This window comes from Lithobates pipiens, unplaced genomic scaffold (genome assembly GCF_037356315.1).
Source record: "Lithobates pipiens isolate NorthernLeopardFrog02 unplaced genomic scaffold, aLitPip1_a1.2 Scaffold_18, whole genome shotgun sequence".
In the NCBI taxonomy this organism is placed as follows: Eukaryota; Metazoa; Chordata; class Amphibia; order Anura; family Ranidae; genus Lithobates; species Lithobates pipiens.
Window position 1 is genome coordinate 448,036,035 of NW_027507758.1, and position 21,148 is coordinate 448,057,182.

Below are 21,148 nucleotides of genomic sequence, written 5' to 3' on the forward strand. Positions count from 1 at the left end.
TGGACTTGTGTCTTTTTTCAACCTAACTATGTAACTATGCATTAAAGTAATCCAAATTTTTTTATTTTTTTTTAAAGTGTCAAACTAAAAAATATAAAGTAAAAATTAAGAATAAAAGCGGTGAGTTGGTAGAAGCACCAGAGGGCGGCAGGACGTCCCCTCTTTACGCCCATAAGAACGATCAATCGGCTGACTAGCAACTATGATCATTCTTATGGTGTAGGGAATCACCGGCCCTAAAAGACGATATCTGAATGATGCCTGAAGCTGCCGGTCTCATTCAGATATCTCCCACAAAGCCCAGGACATCATATAATGGCCAGCCATCGGCAAGTGGTTAAACATCCAAACAGCATCACAGATGATACTAAATGTATTTGTATACGCTCACTTTAATTGCTAAAATTACCCAGAAATTCAAGCCGTAGCTGGGCGCAGTAAGATGTCCGATGCCACTGTTCTGTCAGATTAGTGAACCTGTGGAACGCATGCGCAGCTGATGGAACGCCACTTCCGTTGGCTGATCTGATGGGTTGGCTAATCTGATAGAACATCGGCATTGTAAGCCGTACCTTCAGAGCGCATGCGCCGTAATGTCAAGCATCTCTCCTGAACAGTTTAAGTTTAGGAGATATTCACAATACCTACGGGTAAGTCTTATTATAGGCTTACCTGTAGGTAAAAGTGGTGCAACAGAGTTTACTACCACTTTACTAATCATTCAAAATGAACACTATATGTGTTTCCTTCTCGTTTTAATTATTTTGTTTTGTGGCTAAATACAGTATAAACAATTTACTTACCATAATGAAAGATCTGTAGCAATCCCCTTAGATCAGGGATCTTCAAACTACGGCCCTCCAGCTATTGCGGGACTACACTTCCCATGAGGCATTGTAAAACTCTGAAATTCACAGACATGACTAGGCATGTCAGGAATTGTAGCTTGTGAACTGGAGGGCCATAGTTTGAAGTCTACTGCCCTAGATAATGAAAGTACAAACACTCACTGCAAAAATAACTGAAGAAGATTACACAGTATTATACACAGAGAGTATTATACATTGTATACTGAGGTGGGGTGCACTGCCTCTTTATATACCCTTCTACCGGGCAGGGACATGCAAAAAATTGCCTTCCTCTAAGATATGCTAGAGTGCCAGCCTCCTGGTTAGGAAAAGTCATGCATTAGCTGGGCACCTTGTACTGTCTATGGACACTTGTTAGTTCTGAGGTTTGAGTGTCCACAAGGCTGAAAGCACTCTGCCAAAATTAGCATGCAATAGACATCCTGAAATCAGCACCTTCCCGAGCAGTGGGGGTAGGAAAGGCAGTACACTGTATTGGAATACACAACCTATACTCCACAGGTTTATTTCATAGAGGCTGTCTCTCTTATTGTAGACCACTGTAATGTTCTTACCAGGAGTAATACAATTGGAGTCAAACCTTGCTTCTGTTGGCAAAACTTCCCCTTTCTCTACTGCCTTCTTTATTTTTTCTTCTGCTTCTTTTGCTGATCTAAATGGCAAAAGTGGGAATAATAAACAAAAATACTGCGCACCGCAAGAACACATGGGAAAAAAAAATGAATTTTCGCATAATAAACAAAGCTAGTAATATAGTCTGGAGTGGATAGTGTGGTGAAGGTACAAATCACTGGATAGGAAACATCAGACAATTCTGCTATATACGAGCATGTAATCCTAGACAGTATGTGAAGGGTTTGCGCTCAAATTCATATCCAAAGGCAATCAATTATATATTCCTTAGGGGGAAAAAAAAGAAAATATATACAGTATATCACACTACTATGTTTTTTTTTTTTAACATACAGTTAGTTTTAGGACAGGATTTTGAGCCATTGGGGCTTTTTTGCAGTGCACTATGCTGTCAATCCATTCAGAGGTGGCTGATTGGGGGAGATATAAGAATGTACAAAGTAATGTTCTGATTGGTCAGTGAAATGGAATCACATTACCCATCAGCATATTAGAAACAGGTTGGTGGCCAAGCTGTACTGCTCAATGACAGTAAAGAAATGTGAGGTGATCATATTGCCTGCTAGGGAGGCATGTGTCACAAGATTAGCTGAAATTAATTACAAAATGTTTCGGCAGGTCATTCTTCAGAAAAAAAAACATATTTTAAACAGTTTTTTTTAGTTGCTAGGTGTGGTAGCTGCATTCATTTTCTCTTTTTGGCCTTTTTTTTTTCTCTCTCAGTTACACCCAGGTGATGTGGGCAGTAAACACACCTCCTGTATTAGAGTGCCCCCACTCTGGATGAAGTAGCACAGGAGGCACCTTTGGACAGCAGCACATCAGTTGGGGGTGGAGTGTTAGATATACTAGAAGATTTAGATTCCCTAAAGAAATGGAAGCAAAACTTCAGCTAACGCTTTTTAAGCATTTCAGCCCCTGAAGGTTTTACCCCCTTAACGACCAGGCCAATTTTTGCGATACGGCACTGCATTATTTTAACTGACAATTGCACGGGCGTGCGACCCTGTACCCAAATAAAATGTTTTCCCACAAATAGAGCTTGCTTTTGGTGGCATTTGATCACCTCTGCGGTTTTTATTTTTTGCACTATTAAACAAAAAACAAAAAAGAGCAACAATTTTGAAAAAAAAAAAAAAACTATATTTTTTACTTTCCGCTATAAAACATATCCAATAAAGAAAAAAAAAAAAATGTGAAAAAAAAAAAAAATGTAAAAAAAAAATCTATATTTCGTCATCAATTTAGGCCAATATGTATTCTGCTACATATTTTTGGTAAATAAAATCCAAGGGAAATTAAAAGTCAGCAGCTACAAATACTGGAGCTGCTGACTGGACAGGGAGCCCGCGATGTCCGCTCCCTCCTCCCGCCTGAAAGGTGCCAAAGTGGGGAGGAATTCGATCCAGTGAAGTCCCATTTGTAGGTGGAACTCCGCTTTAACATTAGGGGCGATCAAGGGGTTAAATGTGTTCCCTCAGTGTTCTAACTGTGTGGGGGGAATGAACTCGTTGCAGGAACAGAGATCTCTGTTCCTGAATAGCAGGAAGCACAGATATCTCTGTTCCTGTCTGACGGAAGGACGGTCTGCTTTGTTTACATCAGCAGACTGCCGTTCTGTCATTGTCCCGGTGCCATCAAAGGAGGCCAGCGGCCCTCGCAGCCACCAGGCCCACTGATTGGCTCCCGCTGTGTCCAATCCCAGACCAGGTCACAGGGACAATGTACAAGTATGTAGTTTCCTGCAGCCGAGCCACCCTGCCGCAGTATATGTGCGGTGGAGCCTAGAAACATTGCGCCTATGATCAGAGGGCCAGGGGTGCAATGTCAGACTCTTGCAGATGAGCCCAGTAGCTTTCAGCCCATACATCCAATATGGGCTGACTATTTACAAGGTGCAGGGACTGTAAATGAACTGCGAGGCTTTCATCAGCTCACAGTTCATTCAGAACTACAAGCTGTCAGCTGCAATGGCTGACAGTAGTTGCAGTTCATGCATTCACATGAAACTGTGAATTAATGAAGCAGCTGTAGAACCCTGTACAGCTGTGTTATTTTCAAATAGTGACAGCGGGTGCAGGGATATGGTCCCGGCTCACTGTCATAGGGTGGGTGGCGAAGAAGAGAGGCTGCAGCTGCTGGAACGTGTTACATCTTCCAAACGAAATACAGGTGGAACATGTAACATGTTCAAAAAGGTGAACTTATCCTTTAAGCAGTTACAGCAACCGATTTATTCCCTTTGGGATAAAAGTTTTACATAAATAAAAGCGGTCCATTTTAACTGTCAGTGTTAAAATGGTTTGTCTCAATCCTCCAACTGCTACATCTGCAAGAGAGCTGGGTCCTTTGAAAAACAACAGACTCCAGCTGGATCACCAGGTGAAAATAAAAGAAAGCCTAAAAAAGAAAACGAATGCAGCTATCACAATTTCAAACTGGTAACCAGCAATATAACGTTTGCTTTTTGGTTTATTATCACTTTAATAGCTAAAGCAATTACATAAGATGTGCAAGCACAAAACTGAAATCATCAACTTTGTTATTTGTAATTATTTGCTGCCTTGTTCAAATGTGCCTGTACTGCGTGTAAGCAGAAACATTCAAACTTTAGATGAGATAATGGAGGAACTATAAACAACTATCCCCTGTTGATTCTGCCTTTGCTGTCTGCAAGCAGGAGTCAGGATGGAAGTCTGCAGTGGAGGTGTCTACAAGGCAATGCCTTAGCAGGATTGGCAGAGATATTCACTCCTACAGTTAAGCAGGCTCTACTTACCATGTGTGGATCTCTAACCTTGCTGGCTGTCAGTGTATCTGAAGCGAATCATGGTTTTTAGTTGTACTTTCAATAATTTTAGTTGACTTTTCCCCACCATACCATCAGTCTGCGTTACCTTTTGCTGGCTGATTTTCACTCCATCTGATCAATACTCTCCATAACTACTTGATGACCACGCCTGTATGCGTTATTTAATCTAACACTTCCCTGAAGCTTCTGAGGAAGCACTGAGGTGCGCAACATGTAGAGCAAAGCAACTTTACACCATATCCACTTCCACTGAGCCTTTTTGGACACAAGTTATTGTCTTTCAATAGACGCATGCCTATTACCAATAGGAGGTTACGGTGTTTTTTTTTTTAATATATATTCATATTTTTATGAATACATGTGTATCTGTGCATATAAAGTCCAAATCCTTTTTCCTATTCCAAACTCTGCACTGTTATGTTCTGTTGTGTACAGAGTCTTCACACAGGAAAAATCAATGGGGACATCTACACTTCCTCCATAGTCACAAGAAATACTTGGCGTATAATGCATACATCAGGAAACCAAAAGTATATATGCTATGTAACATTTATATAAGCCGAATGTTAGATGAAAGTTGATGCCATAAAAACAAAAAACAAAAAAAAAACAGTGGCTTGATTAAAGCTCACTATACACATTACAACAATATGATCTCCTAAAATCTCCTTTCAATTTACCAACAACTATTTAGCGCAGGGGTCTCCAAAATTTTTAAACAAAAGGGCTAGTTTACTGTCCTTCAAACTTTAGGGGACCGGGCTGTGGTCAGTGAGCGTTAAAAAAAAAAAAAAAACACATAGCGCCCGTGGTCAGTAGGAGGACTTGTGCCCCATCACTGCTGTCAGCGGGAAGAATAGTGCCCCCGCGGTCCGTATCAGCCGGAAGAATAGTGCCCCCGCGGTCCGTATCAGCCGGAAGAATAGTGCCCCCGCGGTCCGTATCAGCCGGAAGAATAGTGCCCCCGTCGTCCGTATCAGCCGGAAGAATAGTGCCCCCGTCGTCCATATCAGCCGGAAGAATAGTGCCCCCGTCGTCCGTATCAGCCGGAAGAATAGTGCCCCCGTCGTCCGTATCAGCCGGAAGAATAGTGCCCCCGTCGTCCGTATCAGCCGGAAGAACAGTGCCCCCGTCGTCCGTATCAGCCGGAAGAACAGTGCCCCCGTCGTCCGTATCAGCCGGAAGAACAGTGCCCCCGTCGTCCGTATCAGCCGGAAGAACAGTGCCCCCGTCGTCCGTATCAGCCGGAAGAATAGTGCCCCCGTCGTCCGTATCAGCCGGAAGAATAGTGCCCCCGTCGTCCGTATCAGCCGGAAGAATAGTGCCCCCGTCGTCCGTATCAGCCGGAAGAATAGTGCCCCCGTCGTCCGTATCAGCCGGAAGAATAGTGCCCCCGTCGTCCGTATCAGCCGGAAGAATAGTGCCCCCGTCGTCCGTATCAGCCGGAAGAATACCGCTGATCTACTGCAAGGGTCGGCCTGATTGTATACAAATAAATAGGTCTGTCTAGGTAGGTCCTCATGTAACACAGTTTTGGTGAATCTAAAGGTTATTGTACAAAGGCTGTTGGTTAGATTTTAATGTGTATAGTGAGCTTAATGTACGTCTAAAAATCTGGAAATTTTTCAAATCGGTTCCTAAATAACTCCAAGTTTGGAAATTTCTGCCCAAAAAGTTATGAGTAAAAAGGAGACAAATACCTAAATCGTCTTCCCCGCTGCTGGTTCATTTTTGCCCTGGGAGCAACACCATCCACAGCCATGAAGAAAACCTTCCTTGGCTTGATAATACGGAACAGAACTTCCAAGTAGTGAAATATATCTGAAAATATCTTGTCTTCTGTAATTCGAAAGTGCACATCCTCGTCGTTCGGGTGAGAGCATTGATGAATGATGCCATTCATGTCCAAGTACAGATTGTCGAACTCTGGAATCTAGGAAAAGCAACAGTGTCATTTAACATCCACCCTTTTACCACATGTAAAATAATTACTTGCAGATTATGGTCAGTTTAATATACAAAAGCTGGAAAAAAAGAAAGCAAAGCGTCCTAACAAGGTTTCTTTATTCATTCAAGTGGTTGTAAAGGATCAAGGATCTTTACCTTCATGTATTCATTGTATGCATGAAACCAAAAGATCTCCTGTGTGCAGCAACACCTCCAGCCCCCCCCCCCTTAAAACTTAACTAAGCCCCATCTCGATCCAGTGATGTGCACAAGAGGAGCAGCTTTCTGGGGTCTCTGCTGCTACTGTCAATCACAGACAGTAAGCCAATGAGGAGAGTGCGGGTGTGGGGCAAAGCCAAGCCGTGCTCTAGTGTCTGAATGGAAAGACAGAGCAGCATCTCTGGAGCTCAAGCTGCTTGCTATGGGGGCACTCGGCAAGAGGGAATCGCCAAGAGCTCCAGTGGAGGAACCGAGGAGGATCAGGGCTACTCTGTGTAAAAGCACTGCACAGAGCAGGCAAGTATGAAATGTTTGTTATTTTAACCACTTCTCGACCAGCGCACGACGATGTAAGTCGACAGAATGGCACGGGCAGGCATATTGGCGTACAGGTACGTCCAATCTTCAATGCCGCCCAGCCATCGGGAGCGCGCCGGCGGCGGCCCGCTCCCGCGCTGGTCGGGGCCCCCCGTGAGTCCGGTCGCAGGACCCGCGGACTCGATCGCCGCGGGCATCCCCGCGATCGTCTCATGGGACGGCTGAATGGAGGAAATGCCGTGTAAACAGCATTTCTCCATTCTGCCTAGCAACTAGTGACGCTGATCTCTGCTCCATGTGATTGGAGCAGAGATCAGTGTTCACTAAATGAAAGCCCAACCCCCCCACAGTTAGTAACACACCCCTAGGAACACTTAACCCCTACACTGCCACCCACTGGTTAACCCTTTCACTGCCAGTGTCATTTACACAGGAATCACTGCATTTATATAGCAGTGATTATTGTATAAATGACAATGGTACCAAAAATGTGTCAAAAATGTCCGATGGGTCCCCCAAAATGTCGCAGGCACAATAATAAAAAAAAAAAAAAAAAAAAAAAACGCTGATCGCCGCCATTACTAGTAAAAAAAAAAAAATAAATAAAATTATTAATAAAAATGCTATAAAACTATCCCTATTTTGTAAACGCTATAACTTTTGTGCAAACCAATCAATAATCACTTATTGCGATTTTTTTTTACCAAAAATATGTAGAAGAATACGTATCAGCCTAAACTGAGGGAAAAAAATGTTTTTTTTATATATTTTTGGGGAATATTTATTATAACAAAAAGTAAAAAATAATGCGTTTTTTTCAAAATTGGCGCTCTATTTTTGTTTATAGCGCAAAAAATAAAAACCGCAGGGGTGATCAAATACCACCAAAAGAAAGCTCTATTTGTGGGAAAAAAAGGACGTCAATCTTGTTTGGGAGCCACGTCGCGCAATTGTCAGTTAAAGCGACGCAGTGCCGAATCGCAAAAAGTGGTCTGGTCTTTGACCAGCAAAATGGTCCGGTCTGAAAGTGGTTAAAAGAAAAAAAAAAAAAAAAAAAAACTCAGCTTTTAACATCACTTTAAAGTAGAACTATAGGTTAAACATTTTTTTCTTTATTTTGGATAGAGTAAAAGGTGGGTTGTAACCCCTGAAAGGTTTATTTTTGCTGTCCTTTTGAGGATATTTACCTTAATTTCCTGTTCAGTAGCCAAACACAAAGTGTCCCTGCAAATTAAGAGAGTCTCTTGCGTTCTCGTTCACATCAGCGCTTGACCTTACAAATGTGCTTCTGAAAGAATGGTCAAATATTCCCAAAGACACACTAAACCTTGTGGACAGCCTTCTCAGAAGAGTTGAAGCTGTTATAGCTGCAAAGGGTGGGCTAATTCAAGGCAGGCGTCCCAATACGTTTGGTAATATAGTATGTATATACACTGCTCAAAAAAAAAAAAAATGAAAGGAACACTTTGAAAACAGATCAGATCTCAATGGGGAAAAATATCATGCTGGATACCTATACTGATGTGGACTAGGTAATGTGTTAGGAATGAAAGGATGCCATATCGTTTGATGGAAATGAAAATTATCAACCTACAGAGGGCTAAATTCAAAGACACCCCAAAAATCAAAGTGAAAAAATAGGATTTTTATAACAGCTTACCTGTAAAATCCTTTTCTTGGAGTACATCACAGGACACAGAGCCATAGTAGTAACTATATGGGTTATATAGGCCACCTTTAGGTGATGGATACTGGCACACCCTAGACAGGAAGTTTACTCCCTATATTCCCCTCCCCTTACCGGGAGTACCTCAGTCTTTGTAGCTAAGCAATACATCTGTATACCAGAAAGAAGGGGTGTTTGCACCTCCCCATTTGCCAACCATAGTGCCTGACACAAACACAGAGGTAATGACAGAAAAAAAATGCACCCACTGCTGAGCAAATAGTCCAGCAACTGCCACTGCTATTAACGCTTAGCCTGATGCAAAGTAAATGTGCCTGGGGAATGCGTGTGTCAATACATTCACATGCCCCCAGTCTGCTCTGTGTCCCTCTGTTAGGCAAATTCAGCCTGTAAACACTACAGCTCACTGACAGCGCGCTAGGCCACGCCCCCTCCTTCTCTGTCTACTGTGCCACCCCACTCTTTTTTTTTTTTAAAGGAGTTTGTTTTCAGTCTGCATGTGGGGGGGAAGAGGAGAAGGAGAGCCAAATCTGAGGGGAGGCTGGAGAGGGAAAGAACCGCCGCTGACAGCGGTGTAAGGAGAAGCGGAGTGGCATACCAACGACCGCTCCGGGCTCCCTCTGCTTCCTGTAGAGGGGGCCCTGGTGGGGGGGGGGGGGGATGTAATTTCTGAAGAAACCCCCCCCCCTTCCGACATCTTACCAGAGGCCCGGGACTGGAGGAATCCTGCAGCTTCTGCTGACACAAAGACGAGATCTGACAAGCATAGAACAGGAACGTGCTCGACAGCCCCCGGCGGTAATTTTTAGGCATGACAACATTTACTTTTAAAAGGAGAAAACCCATAAGAACTTAAAAATTCTATAGAAATCTCCACTTCTCTTATCCGCCGCAGGGTTCTGTGGTAAACCAACAGACCCAATCTTCACTCATCATGGTAAGGTTCCATTAGAAAACCTTCAAAGGACCGGGGACCCTTTTTTGGGCCCATATAGCACCCCGCCAGGAAACATGGCTGAAAAAAAACAAAGCACTGGATCCCGGGGGCCAGCTCTCTAAAAAGAGAAGCGTTACAGGCTAAACCTAGTTTCTTCTGACGCAAGGCCTGAGTACCATTCAATTCAGCCTGAAAAAGACACTTCAAATGGATCTGGCTGCATGGCTTGCCCCAGCAAGGAATACTCCAGCGGAGCTCAGCACAGCTCATCTTTACTTGTGACCAACACATTAGACACTGGCGAAAAAAAACTGAGGTACTCATGGTAAGGGGAGGGATTATATAGGGAGTAAACTTCCTGTCTAGGGTGTGCCAGTGTCCATCACCTAAAGATGGCCTATATAATCCATATAGTTACTACTAAGGCTCTGTGTCCTGTGATGTACGATAAAGAAAATCATGCAGCAGGCTAGTCCATTTTGTTGAAATTTCATTGAAACTCAAAATGGTGCTCAGTAGTATGTACGGCCCCACACTTGCTTGTATGCATGCCCGACAATGCCAGGGAATGCTCCAAATGAGACTGATGGTGTCCTGGGGTGGTTTCCTGCCAGATATGGAGCAGGGCAGCACTGAGTTCCTGAACAGAGCGAGGTGCAACCTGGTGGCACCGGATGGACCAAAACATAATGTCCCAGATGTTCTATTGAATTTAGGTCAGGCTGCACACTCTCGCTACATGATCCATTGTCGTGAACCAGGAGGAACCCAGTACCCACTGCACAAGCGTAGGGTCTGACAATGGGTCCAATGATTTCATCCAGATACCCATTGTCTCTAGCCTGTAGAGGTCTGAGTTTCCTCCATGGATATGTCCCCCCAGACTATCACTGATCCACCACCAAAACAGTCATAGTTTCATAGTTAGTAAGGTTGAATAAAGACACTAGTCCATCCAGTTCAACCCGAGTGAGTGTCTACACCTATCCCTGTACATTGCACACTCACATTGGTCCCTACCCTCAAGGAGCCCACAATCCAAGGTCCCCATTCATATGCTAGGGTCAATTTTGGAAGGTCGTGTTGAACGATGTTACAGGCAGCATAACGTTCTCCATGGCTTCTCCAGACCCTTTCACGTCTGTCACATGTGTTCGGGGTAAACATGCTCTCATCTGTGAAAAGCATAGGGTATCAGTGGCGGACCTGCCAATTCTGTAGGTAATTTTGCAGGGCTCTGGCAGTGCACATCCTGTTCCTCCTTGCACAAAGGAGCAGATACCAATCCTGCTGATAGGTTAAGGACCTTCTACGGCCCTGTTCAGCTTATCCTAGAGCAGTGGTCATCAAACCTGTCCTCAGGGCACACTAACAGGGCAGGTTTTATGAATTACCTTGGAGAGATGCAGACTAGAATACTGCAATCACTGAGCAGCAAATGATATCACCTGTGACGTATTTCAGTTATCTTGCAAACCTGGCCTGTTAATGGGCCCTGAGGACAGGGTTGATGACCACTGTCCTAGAGTAACTGCCTGTCTCCTGGAATCTCCTCCCTGCTCTTGAGACTGTGTTGGGAGACACAGCAAACCTTCTGACAATGGCACGTTTTGATGTGCCATCCTGGAGGAGTTGAACTGCCTGTGCAACCTCTATGGGGTCCAGATATCGTCTCATGCTACCAGTAGTGACACTAATCCTGGCCAAATGTAAAACTAGTGAGAAACAGTAAGAAAAGATAAGTATGGAAAAAAGTCAGTGGCCTCCACCTGTAAAACCATTCCTGTTTTGGAGGTTGTCTCATTGTTGCCCATCAATTTCTTTAACACCAAAGCAGCTAAAACTGATTAACAACCCCCTCTGCTACTTAAACGACCAGATCAATACAAGAGGAGTTTAATTGGCTTGATGCTTACTCTGATTAAAAAGTGTTCCATTTTTTAAACAGTGTATATATACAGTATCTCACAAAAGTGAATACACTCCTTTTTTGTAAATATTTTATTATATATTTTCATGTGACAACACTGAAGAATTTAGACTTTGCTGTAATGTAAAGTAGTGAGTGTACAGCTTGTATAACAGTGTAAATTTGCTGTTGCCCCAAAATAACGCAAAACACAACCATTAATATCTAAACCACTAGCAACAAAAGTAAGTACACCCCTAAGTGAAAGTGTTCAAATTCGGCCCAAAGTGTCAATATTTTGAGTGACCACCATTATTTTCAAGCACTGCCTTAACCCTCTTGGGCATGGAGTTCACCAGAGCTTCACAGGTTGCCGCTGGAGTCCTCTTCCACTCCTCCATGACAACATCATAGAGCTGGTGAAAGTTAAATACCTTGCGCTCCTCCACCTTCTGTTTGAGAATGCCTCACAGATGCTCAATAGTGTTTAGGTCTGGAGACGTGCTTGGCCAGTCCATCACCTTTGCCCTCAGCTTCTTTAGCAAGGCAGTGGGCGTCTTGGAGGTGTGTTAGGGATGGTTATGTTAGAATACTGCCCTGCGGCCCAGTCTCCGAAGGGAAGAGCTCATGCACTACTTCTGTTTCAATATGTTTATTGAAAATTTTGAATAAACAGGAATAAACAAGAGACTACAATCTGCTCCTTGTGCGCCCTCGCAGGGGCTACAAAGCATGAATATGAAACCGAAGGGCAAACCATCACATTATACTTATAAAAACACAAGAAAAGGAAGGAAAATGAGTAGGGGATGGTATCGAGACTGGCTCCAGTACCAAGCAACTTGTTCCTTTATCGTTTCCGGAGGGCAAGCCCTTCTCCCACTACCCCCTTCTACGGGGGGCAGCAGTATTTGTTAGCAATGGGAGAGATTACAAAGAAGAGTGAAAAGAGATAGGGAACAGAAGAAGGAAAGGTAGGGAGAAAAGAGGGGGAAGAAAGGAGGGGGAAAGTTCGGGTGTGGACGCCTCGCCAAGAGGAGTTAGACCAAGCCCAGGCATGCAGCTTGGAGTGCGGGGAACTCATAGGAGATCCACGGCTCCCAGATTTTTAGAAATTTAGCATGAGAATTATGGACAATACTGGACATACGTTCCTGAAGTAACATAGCAGTCATGCGGGCTTTAACCCCTTGAAAATCTACCCGTTGGGACTTCCAGGCTTGGGCAATGGTCCGCTTGGCCCCTATAAATAAATAAGTAGCCAGCTTCTGTTGAGGGCCTCGCAAACCAGGTACCGGGCAATGTAGGAGAGCTAGCTTAGCGTCCCTTCAGATCGTTAGGTGGAAGAGTGTCTGCAGCAAACCAAAAATTCTAGACCAGAACCCCACCAGCCTTGGGCAAGCACACCATGTGTGCATAACATCACCTCGCTGTCCACAGTTGCGGAAGCATCTGTCAGTACTCCCAGGGAAAGCCCGAGCTGTGCAGGCAGGTACCCAATACCATCGGAACATTACTTTATATGCAGCCTCTAGGGTATTTGTGTTGAACGAGCATTTGGCGACCGTTTTCCAGGCCCTGCTCCAGTCCTCTGGGTCTACTGGGGCCTGAAGGTCCTTTTCCCATTGAGTCATATAAGAGAGGGGTGCTGATGGCGAGCGACCATTCAGAGAGGCATAAATGGCCAAAATAAGACCTGGGGACCCTGTGGCGTGCTGGCATGAATATTCAAAAAAAGTTTTTTGGAAGGGGTAGGTGGACATGCGGTGCAACATTGCAATCCAGTGCTTTAATTGGATAAAGTGATAATGCTCGTTAGCCGGCGCCCCTTGTGTTTCTCAGATACTCTCCCAGGAGGGGAGTAAGCATGAGGAAAGAAAATTTTGGACTCGTGGGTAGCCATGCGAGGACCACCAGGAGAATGCCTAGGGTTCCTCCAGACCCGGGGGGAAAAGAGGGTTATGAGTGATGGGGAGTAGGGGTAGAAAGGGGGACATCAGACTACTGGAAAAGCGAACTGAGTCCCACACCCGCAGACCATGTAGCGGCATGGGGCTTAAGGAGGGAGGGCGCAAATTCCCGGGGAGCCAGAGGAGTGCCTGAAGTGCACAAGGGTCACAGCCAGGCACCTCCAGGAGCACCCACAGAGGGACCATGCTCTACTTCAATATGTCAAAGTACATGTTGGCATTCATGGTTCCCTCAATGAAATGTAGTTCCCCAGTGTTGGCAACATTCATGCAGCCCCAGACCATGACACTCCCACCACCATGCTTGACTGTAGGCAAGACACACTGGTCTTTATACTCCTCACCTGTTTGCTGCCACATACGCTTGACACCATCTGAACCAAATAAGTGTATCTTGGTCTCATCAGACCACAGGACATGGTTCCAGTAATCTATGTCCTTAGACTGCTTGTCTTCAGCAAACTGAGGGCTTTCTCGTGCATCTTTAGAGGCTAGGATGACAGCCATGCAGACCAATTTGATGCAGTGTGCGGCGTACGGTATGGTCTGAGCACTGACAGGCTGACCCCCCACCCCTGCAATCTCTGCAGCAATGCTGGCAGCACTTATTTGTCTATTTCCCAAAGACAACCTCTGGATATGATGCTGAGCACGTGCACTCAACTTCTTTGGTCGACTATGGCGAGGCCTGTTATGATGGAACCTGTCCTGGTAAACTGTTGTATGGTCTTGGCCACCTTGCTGCAGCTCAGTTTCAGGGTCTTGGCAATCTTCTTATTGCCTAGGCCAGTGATGGCAAACCTTGGCACCCCAGATGTTTTGGAACTACATTTCCCATGAAGCTCAGCTACACTGCACAGTGCATGAGCATTATGGGAAATGTAGTTCCAAAACATCTGGGGTGCCAAGGTTCGCCATCACTGGCCTAGGCCATCTTTATGTAGAGCAACGATTCTTTTTTTCAGATCCTCTGAGAAATTTTTTGTCATATTATACTTCCAGTGACCAGTATGAGAGAGTGAGAGCGATAACACCAAATTTAACACACCTGCTCCCCATGTACACCTGAGACCTTGTAACACTAACAAGTCACATGACACCGGGGAGGGAAAATGGCTAATTGGGACCAATTTGGACGTTTTCACTTAGAGGTGTACTCACTTTTGTTGCCAGCGGTTTAGACGTGTGTTGAGTTATTTTGAGGGGACAGCAAATTTACACTGTTATACAAGCTGTAAACTCACTACTTTACATTGTAGCAAAGTGTAATTTCTTCAGTGTTGTCACATGAAAAGATATAATAAAATATTTACAAAAACGTGAGAGGTGTACTCACTTTTGTGAGATACTGTATATCATACATACATATACACACACACACACACACACACACACACACACACACACACACACACACACGGGGAAAAAAATGATCTGCAGTCCTAACTCTAAATTTTGAGAGCCTCCATTAGTAGGAAGCACAAACATTATAATGGATAGGCAGAGGGCAGGCGAGTCTGGAGGGAGCCCACCCCTTCTTAAAAGGCACAGGGGCGCACTGGACACCCAGCACATAGCACAATGGTAGCAAAGGTTTCCAGTGCATCCTCTCCCTAGTATAAATGTATCCAGGTCTTTGTTCTCAGAGAATAGGTGCAGGAACTCAACCAGGTCCCCTGCTGAATCGCATTAAATGGTGGGTGTGGCCAAATTACAATGGGAGGATCTTAAAGGGGCAATAAATACCTGGAGTGCTTTATGTGCAGGGTTCAGTGGTGTGCTTTGTACAGAGTACACGGTTCAGCTCTCTTTCACATCTCCCTTCCACCCCTCCCCCTGGGTGTGAGGGCCACATGAAATAGCCTGGCAGGCCAGATTCGGCACATGTATTTTATACAATATATACGCAGTATCTCACAAAAGTCAGTACATCCCTCACATTTTTGTAAATATTTTATTATATCTTTTCATGCGACAACACTCAAGAAATGACACTTTGCTGCAATGTAAAGTAGTGAATGTACAGCTTGTATAACAGTTTAAATTACTCAAACACGCATCAATTAATTACCGTATTTATCAGCATATAACACAAACTTTTTTACCCTGAAAATAGAGGGTAAACCATGCCTGCGTGTTACACGCCGATAACAGTTTTTTTTACCAACGGGGATCGGGCGGTCCGCCACGGGTGCCACCCATTGGGATGGGGTCAGGCCGGCTGCCCCACCTCTCCTGGCCACGGGACAGTGCTGGCAGGAAACTTTAAAGTTCAGAAAACATTACTGCCAGCCCTTTGAAAGTTACACAAAAGGAGCGGTATATGACAATGTAAATCTAAGCCTCTGAATCCCTCAATTAATGCCACTCATTGTGGCTGCTCTCCTCCTCCTCCACATGTGTAGCTTTTGATTGGAGGATGAGACTGGTCATGTGACCGCTAATGACAAAGAGGAGAGCAGTCACGTTACCGGGTTCGCCATTAATGGAGGTATTTAGAAAACTTTGATTTACAATGAGAGTGACACAGCAGGAGCGGTGTATGAGAAGGGGCTGACAGGCTTACAGTGTGAAGTTTTCTCAACTTTTGAGTATGCTGGGGGGGGCGGGGGTTGTCTATATAATGAAAGGGGGCAGTGTGTTGTGCAGGGGTCCCATGTACCATGCATGGGGTCTGTGTAAAGTTTTTTTTTCTAAAAGTTAAGGTGCATGTTATAAGCCCATAAATGCAGTATTATCTAAACCGCTGGCAACAAAAGTGAGTACACCCCTAAAGTGAAAATGTCCAAATTGGGCCCAAAGTGTCAATATTTTGTGTGGCCACCATTATTTTCAAGCACTGCTTTAACCCTCTTGGGCATGGAGTTCACAGGTTGGCACTGGAGTCCTCTTCCACTCCTCCATGATGACATCACGAAGCTGGTGGATGTAAAATATTTACAAAAACGTGAGGGGTGTACTCAATATTGTGAGATACTGTATGTGTGTGTGTGTGTATATATATATATATATATATATATATATATATATATATATATCCACACGGAGATCTGTGATTTTAACTGCCCCCACCGCTGCACTGATCATCCCCGACTGTCCCGTGTCCTCCTCCGGGTTCCCCCCTCGTCCTGGATCTGTCAGGATGAAGAACGGAGGAAGCATCCGGTAAATATGTATTTTACTGGCTCCTTGACTCTGTCCATTTATAGCTGAGCAGAGTAAACTGAGCCGCTGTCTCCTGTTCCTTTCTCTTCAGCCTCAGCTGCACTGAAGATGAAGGAATTAGGGAATCTGTGTCCTTTGTGCCTCCCCCCCCCCCCCTCATCTCCAATGGGAGATACCAGAGATTTGTTTAGACCCACAATATCTCACCAAAGCCCCCCCCCCCCCCACAGGGTTGATAAAAAAAAAAAAAAAACTGAAAGAGTTGTAATAAATATTTAAAAGTTAAAAATTGTAAAAAAAAAAAAAAAAAAAAAAAAAAAAAAAAAACTTTGACACCTTCCACCCCCCTCCATAAATAAAGCTATGTAAATAAAATCAACAAAATATACAAATTGTAAAAAATAAAATATAAAACTACTGACACTGTCCACGTTTCATAAGTGCCACCTATCATTGCTGCATATTTGTGCCACTGTCACGTGACATGAAAAAAAAAGTATCAGCTAGTAAATGAAAGAGTATCAGTACTTGTACTCGGTCTTAAAAAAAGTGCCATCTGTGCACACCTAGTAGAGAATATTGAATTCTCTCCTGTAGTGAACAATGTATTCTCTCATATAGTTATTATATCTCCCCTATAGTGCACACTGTATTCTCTCCAATAACAAACAGTGTTCTCTCACATAATTATTATTGTATTTCCCCAACAGCAAACACTGTATTCTCTCCTATAGCAAATATTGAATTTTCTCTTATACTGAACAGTGTGGGGTTGATTTACTAAAGGCAAAAATAATATGCACTGAACTTCACTTTGTAAAGAATACTTGATCACATGCAAGGAAAATAAGCATTTTTGTTTGTATATGATTGGATGATAGACAGTGGCGTAATAATTATCAGGGTCGCAGCAGTCGCACTTGCAACTGGGCCCTGTAGTTCTGCCACTTTGGGGGGGCCCAAAAGACCGGGATACAGCTCCAGGGTTCTCTCTCACACTGCACAGACCCCGTACTTACCGACAGCCTGCCCACCCCTCCCTCCTCTCAAGGATAGGAGAGGAAAGAGATAGAGCGAGGTGTGTGTGTGTGTGTGTGTGTGTGTGTGTGTGTGTGTGTGTGTGTGTGTGTGTGTGTGTGTGTCCACATTCCATCCCCGGCAGCTCCGTGCCTTTCTAGATCATGGAGGGAAGGCCAGCTTTTACCATGGATGTTGCAACCCTTCACAAGGCATCCACAGCTCTCTGGACAGCCTTCCTTCCTAATCAAATATTTCAGTGGTTGAAAACAAAGCAGCACACAGGTGGATCAGTCAATGAGGGGACTGAATAGAGAGTGTGTTGTCACCTCCAGAACCTCTCTACCAACACAGCAGCCGCTGGAGTTTCTCTGGTATGGTGCACTACAAGCCCCAGCATGCTCTGCCAGCCTATGTGTATGTATAGCACAGGCTAATAGGCCTTGCTTGTTGACCACAGTGGCAGAACTCCAGGGCCCAAGCCTCCATCTATATTGAGTGAAGCGTCTCTTCCTCTCTTCTCTTGCCAGCCTCTGAGCACACCAATGTAAGGGAGAGCTTTGTGGACTGCAATGTAAAGGGGGACTCTGATGAGCAGAGATCCCTTTAAATGAGAGTTCCCCTTTACATTACAATCCACAGAGCTCCACCTTAGGGCCCTTTCACATAGGCAGACTCTGCCAAGCACATCTGTCTGCTCAGCAGGGGGGGGGGGATCTCTCCACTGATCCCCACTGAGCAGGCGGATGACAGGTCAGTGTCTGCTCCACTTGTGCAGATCAGACACGGACACAGCTCACTGTTCTCTATGGGCCAGTCTGTCATTCAATCTACTAGACAGATGGTGAATGGATCTCCATCCATCTGTTTTTACTGGATCAGATCCAGGCAGGCATAAATGGAAACACGTCCGTTTATATCCGCCTCCCCATACAGAGCAATGGGTGGAAAATGGAAATTCTGCAGACTCTTAAGTAACAGAGGCTCTAAGAACCATGATTAAAGGGGAATGCTGGGGACATTAATGTAAGCGGGGGCTCCAGTTACCAAGGACCCCCTTAAATCAGAGTCTGCAGAGTTACCCTCACATCAGAGTTCTCACCGTTCTCCCTTATATCAGAGTCTGAACAGTAAGGGGGACCCCCCCCCACCTTACAGTGTAGGGGAACTCTATAAGTTCAGATATAAAATGGGAACTCTGATGCAAGAGGGGACTCTTGTGATTTAAATATATACAATTAGAATTGTTATTTAATCACAAAATATATGTATAGTGTATACTACAAAAAGGAATTAGCTGTGCGCTGCTAAGGTCTTTGGGTTTGACTTGAAGAAAAGGTGGGAACCCTACCCAAGACGTCAGGAAGGGATCCTGCTGCAGGACCATAATCAAGGGTCCTGTGATGGGAGAAAAGGGACCACAGATTCCTTGGAAAGGGCTCGGGTCCAAAGGTCAGAGGGGCCCTTCATGGTTCCTTGCACTGGGGCCCTGAAGGTTCTAGTTACGCCTCTGATGATAGAAACCAGCAAGCTTCCCCTCAGATCTAGAGAAAATGCACTTAAAGTGCACAGTATATTTGCCTTTAGTAAATCACCCTCTCCATTCTTTCCTACAGGAAATACAGAATTCTCTGTTATAGTGAACACTGTGTTCTCTCATGTAATTCTTATTGTATTTTTCCTATAGAGGACACTGTATTCTCTCATATTTCTCCTATAGGGAACACAGCATTCCCTCCTATAAGGAATATTGAATCCTCTCCTATAGTAATCACTGTATTCTCTCACATAGTTATTAGTGTATTTGTCTACAGTGAACACTTTATTCTCTTATAGTGACTGTGATGAGTAGTGGAAGTGACACCAGTGAGGGAAGGAGAAGTGTAGATGACAAGTATAAGCCGTGAGCTCTGTACGGAACAGGCAGTACAGGAAGCAATGTCAGCGCTGGAAGAACCGTAGGAGTACACAGAGCCAGTAATGACACAGACATGTCACAACATGACACTCCAAGCAGGAAGATGACGTCACATGTCTGCGTCACTCCAACCTCGGCTTTACCTGATGCTCTTTGACCACCTCGCTGAGGCACGGGTACCGCTCGGAGATCCAGCGATAGAACTTGGGGACGCCCATCTTGTTACAGTCCGGTACCGATCAATCTCTGGCAGCAACAACACAAACGTCACATCCGGCGCAATTCGATATTATCACCCTTCTCCTGCGGGCGAGGGAATAAGACGTCACCGCAAGCCTGCTGCCATGATTGTTTCCTCTGCTTCACTACATGTAGTGTTAGAGAGGTGTCTGGTGATTGCATGGCCTGGTCTGTGGGTGGATGGGTTATATTAGATAGATAAATGTCACTGCATTGTGGTTTAAAGTGTATCTGAAAGCAAAACTGTTAGTTTTGGGGATATACTGAAAGGAATGACAGAATGGGATGTCCATAGAAAATTATGGAGCAGAAAGGAATGCCCATAGAGAATAATGGATGACCAAATATAAATTCATTTGCACAATTACTGTAAATGTGTTGTCCCCTGCTATACATTGTAAAGTGCTGCGTAAACTGTTGGCGCTATATAAAACGTGTATAATAATTTGCAGGCAAATCTGTCACATAGGAATTTATTCTTTCCTACGGGTGTTCCCCAACTAAAGTAGCAGATTATAAGATTGAAATTATTTGAGATTATAGCTGTTTTCTATGGAACGACAGCATGGGTGTGCCTGGGAACACCCTAATCACTTTGTGTTCGCGCAGATTCCCCCTGATATTTCATGAACGCCCCCTAACAGAGTTCGCAAAAAATGTAAACAAATTAAAACTTCTGACACAGTCCACTGCCCTACCAACACAAATCTCTGCCCTACTGACACCATCCTTTGCTCTACTGACACCAATCTCTGCCCTACTGACACCAGTCTCTGCCCTACTGACACCGTTCACTGCCCTAATAGCACCAATCTCTGCCCAACTGACATCGTCCACTGCCCTACCAGCACTAATCTCTGCCCAACTGACACCATCCACTGCCCTACTGACACCGTCCTTTGCTCTACTGACACCGTTCACTGCTCTACTGACTCCAATCTCTGCCCAACTGACATCGTCCACTGCCCTACCAGCACCAATCTCTGCCCAACTGACACTGTCCACTGCCCTACCAGCACCAATCTCTGCCCAACTGACACCATCCACTGCCCTACCGACACCAATCTCTGCCCTACTGACACAAATCTCTGCCCTACTTACACCATCCACTGCCCTACTGACACCAATCTCTGCCCTACTGACACCATCCACTGCCCTACTGACACCAATCTCTGCCCTACTGACACCATCTACTGCCCTACTGACACCAATCTCTGCCCTACTGACACCGTCCACTGCCCTACTGACACCAATCTCTGCCCTACTGACACCGTCCACTGCCCTACTGGCACCAATCTCTGCCCTACTGACAAAGTCCACTGCTCTACTGACACCAATCTCTGCCCTACTGACACCGTCCACTGCCCTACCGGCACCAATCTCTGCCCTACTGAAAACGTCTGCTGCCCTACTGACACCAATCTCTGCTCTACTGACAAAGTCTACTGACACCAATCTCTGCTCTACTGACAACGTGCACTGCCCTACTGACAACACCGTCCACTGC

General features: G+C 44.8%; 1 protein-coding gene across 3 annotated transcripts in view; it reads right to left on the reverse strand.

The window, feature by feature from the left end:
* Positions 1–19,680, reverse strand: part of XRN1 (5'-3' exoribonuclease 1) — a 155,979-nt gene extending 136,299 nt beyond the window's left edge. For all 3 annotated transcript variants that reach the window (XM_077488212.1, XM_077488211.1, XM_077488210.1), the window contains exons 1-3: positions 19,545–19,680; positions 6,015–6,247; positions 1,424–1,521 (exon numbers count right to left, since the gene is read on the reverse strand). In XM_077488212.1, coding sequence (XP_077344338.1) covers positions 1,424–1,521; positions 6,015–6,247; positions 19,545–19,619 — 406 coding nt within the window. In that variant the 5' untranslated portion in view covers positions 19,620–19,680. The remainder of the gene's footprint in view (positions 1–1,423; positions 1,522–6,014; positions 6,248–19,544) is intronic.
* Positions 19,681–21,148: the final 1,468 nt, after the last annotated feature.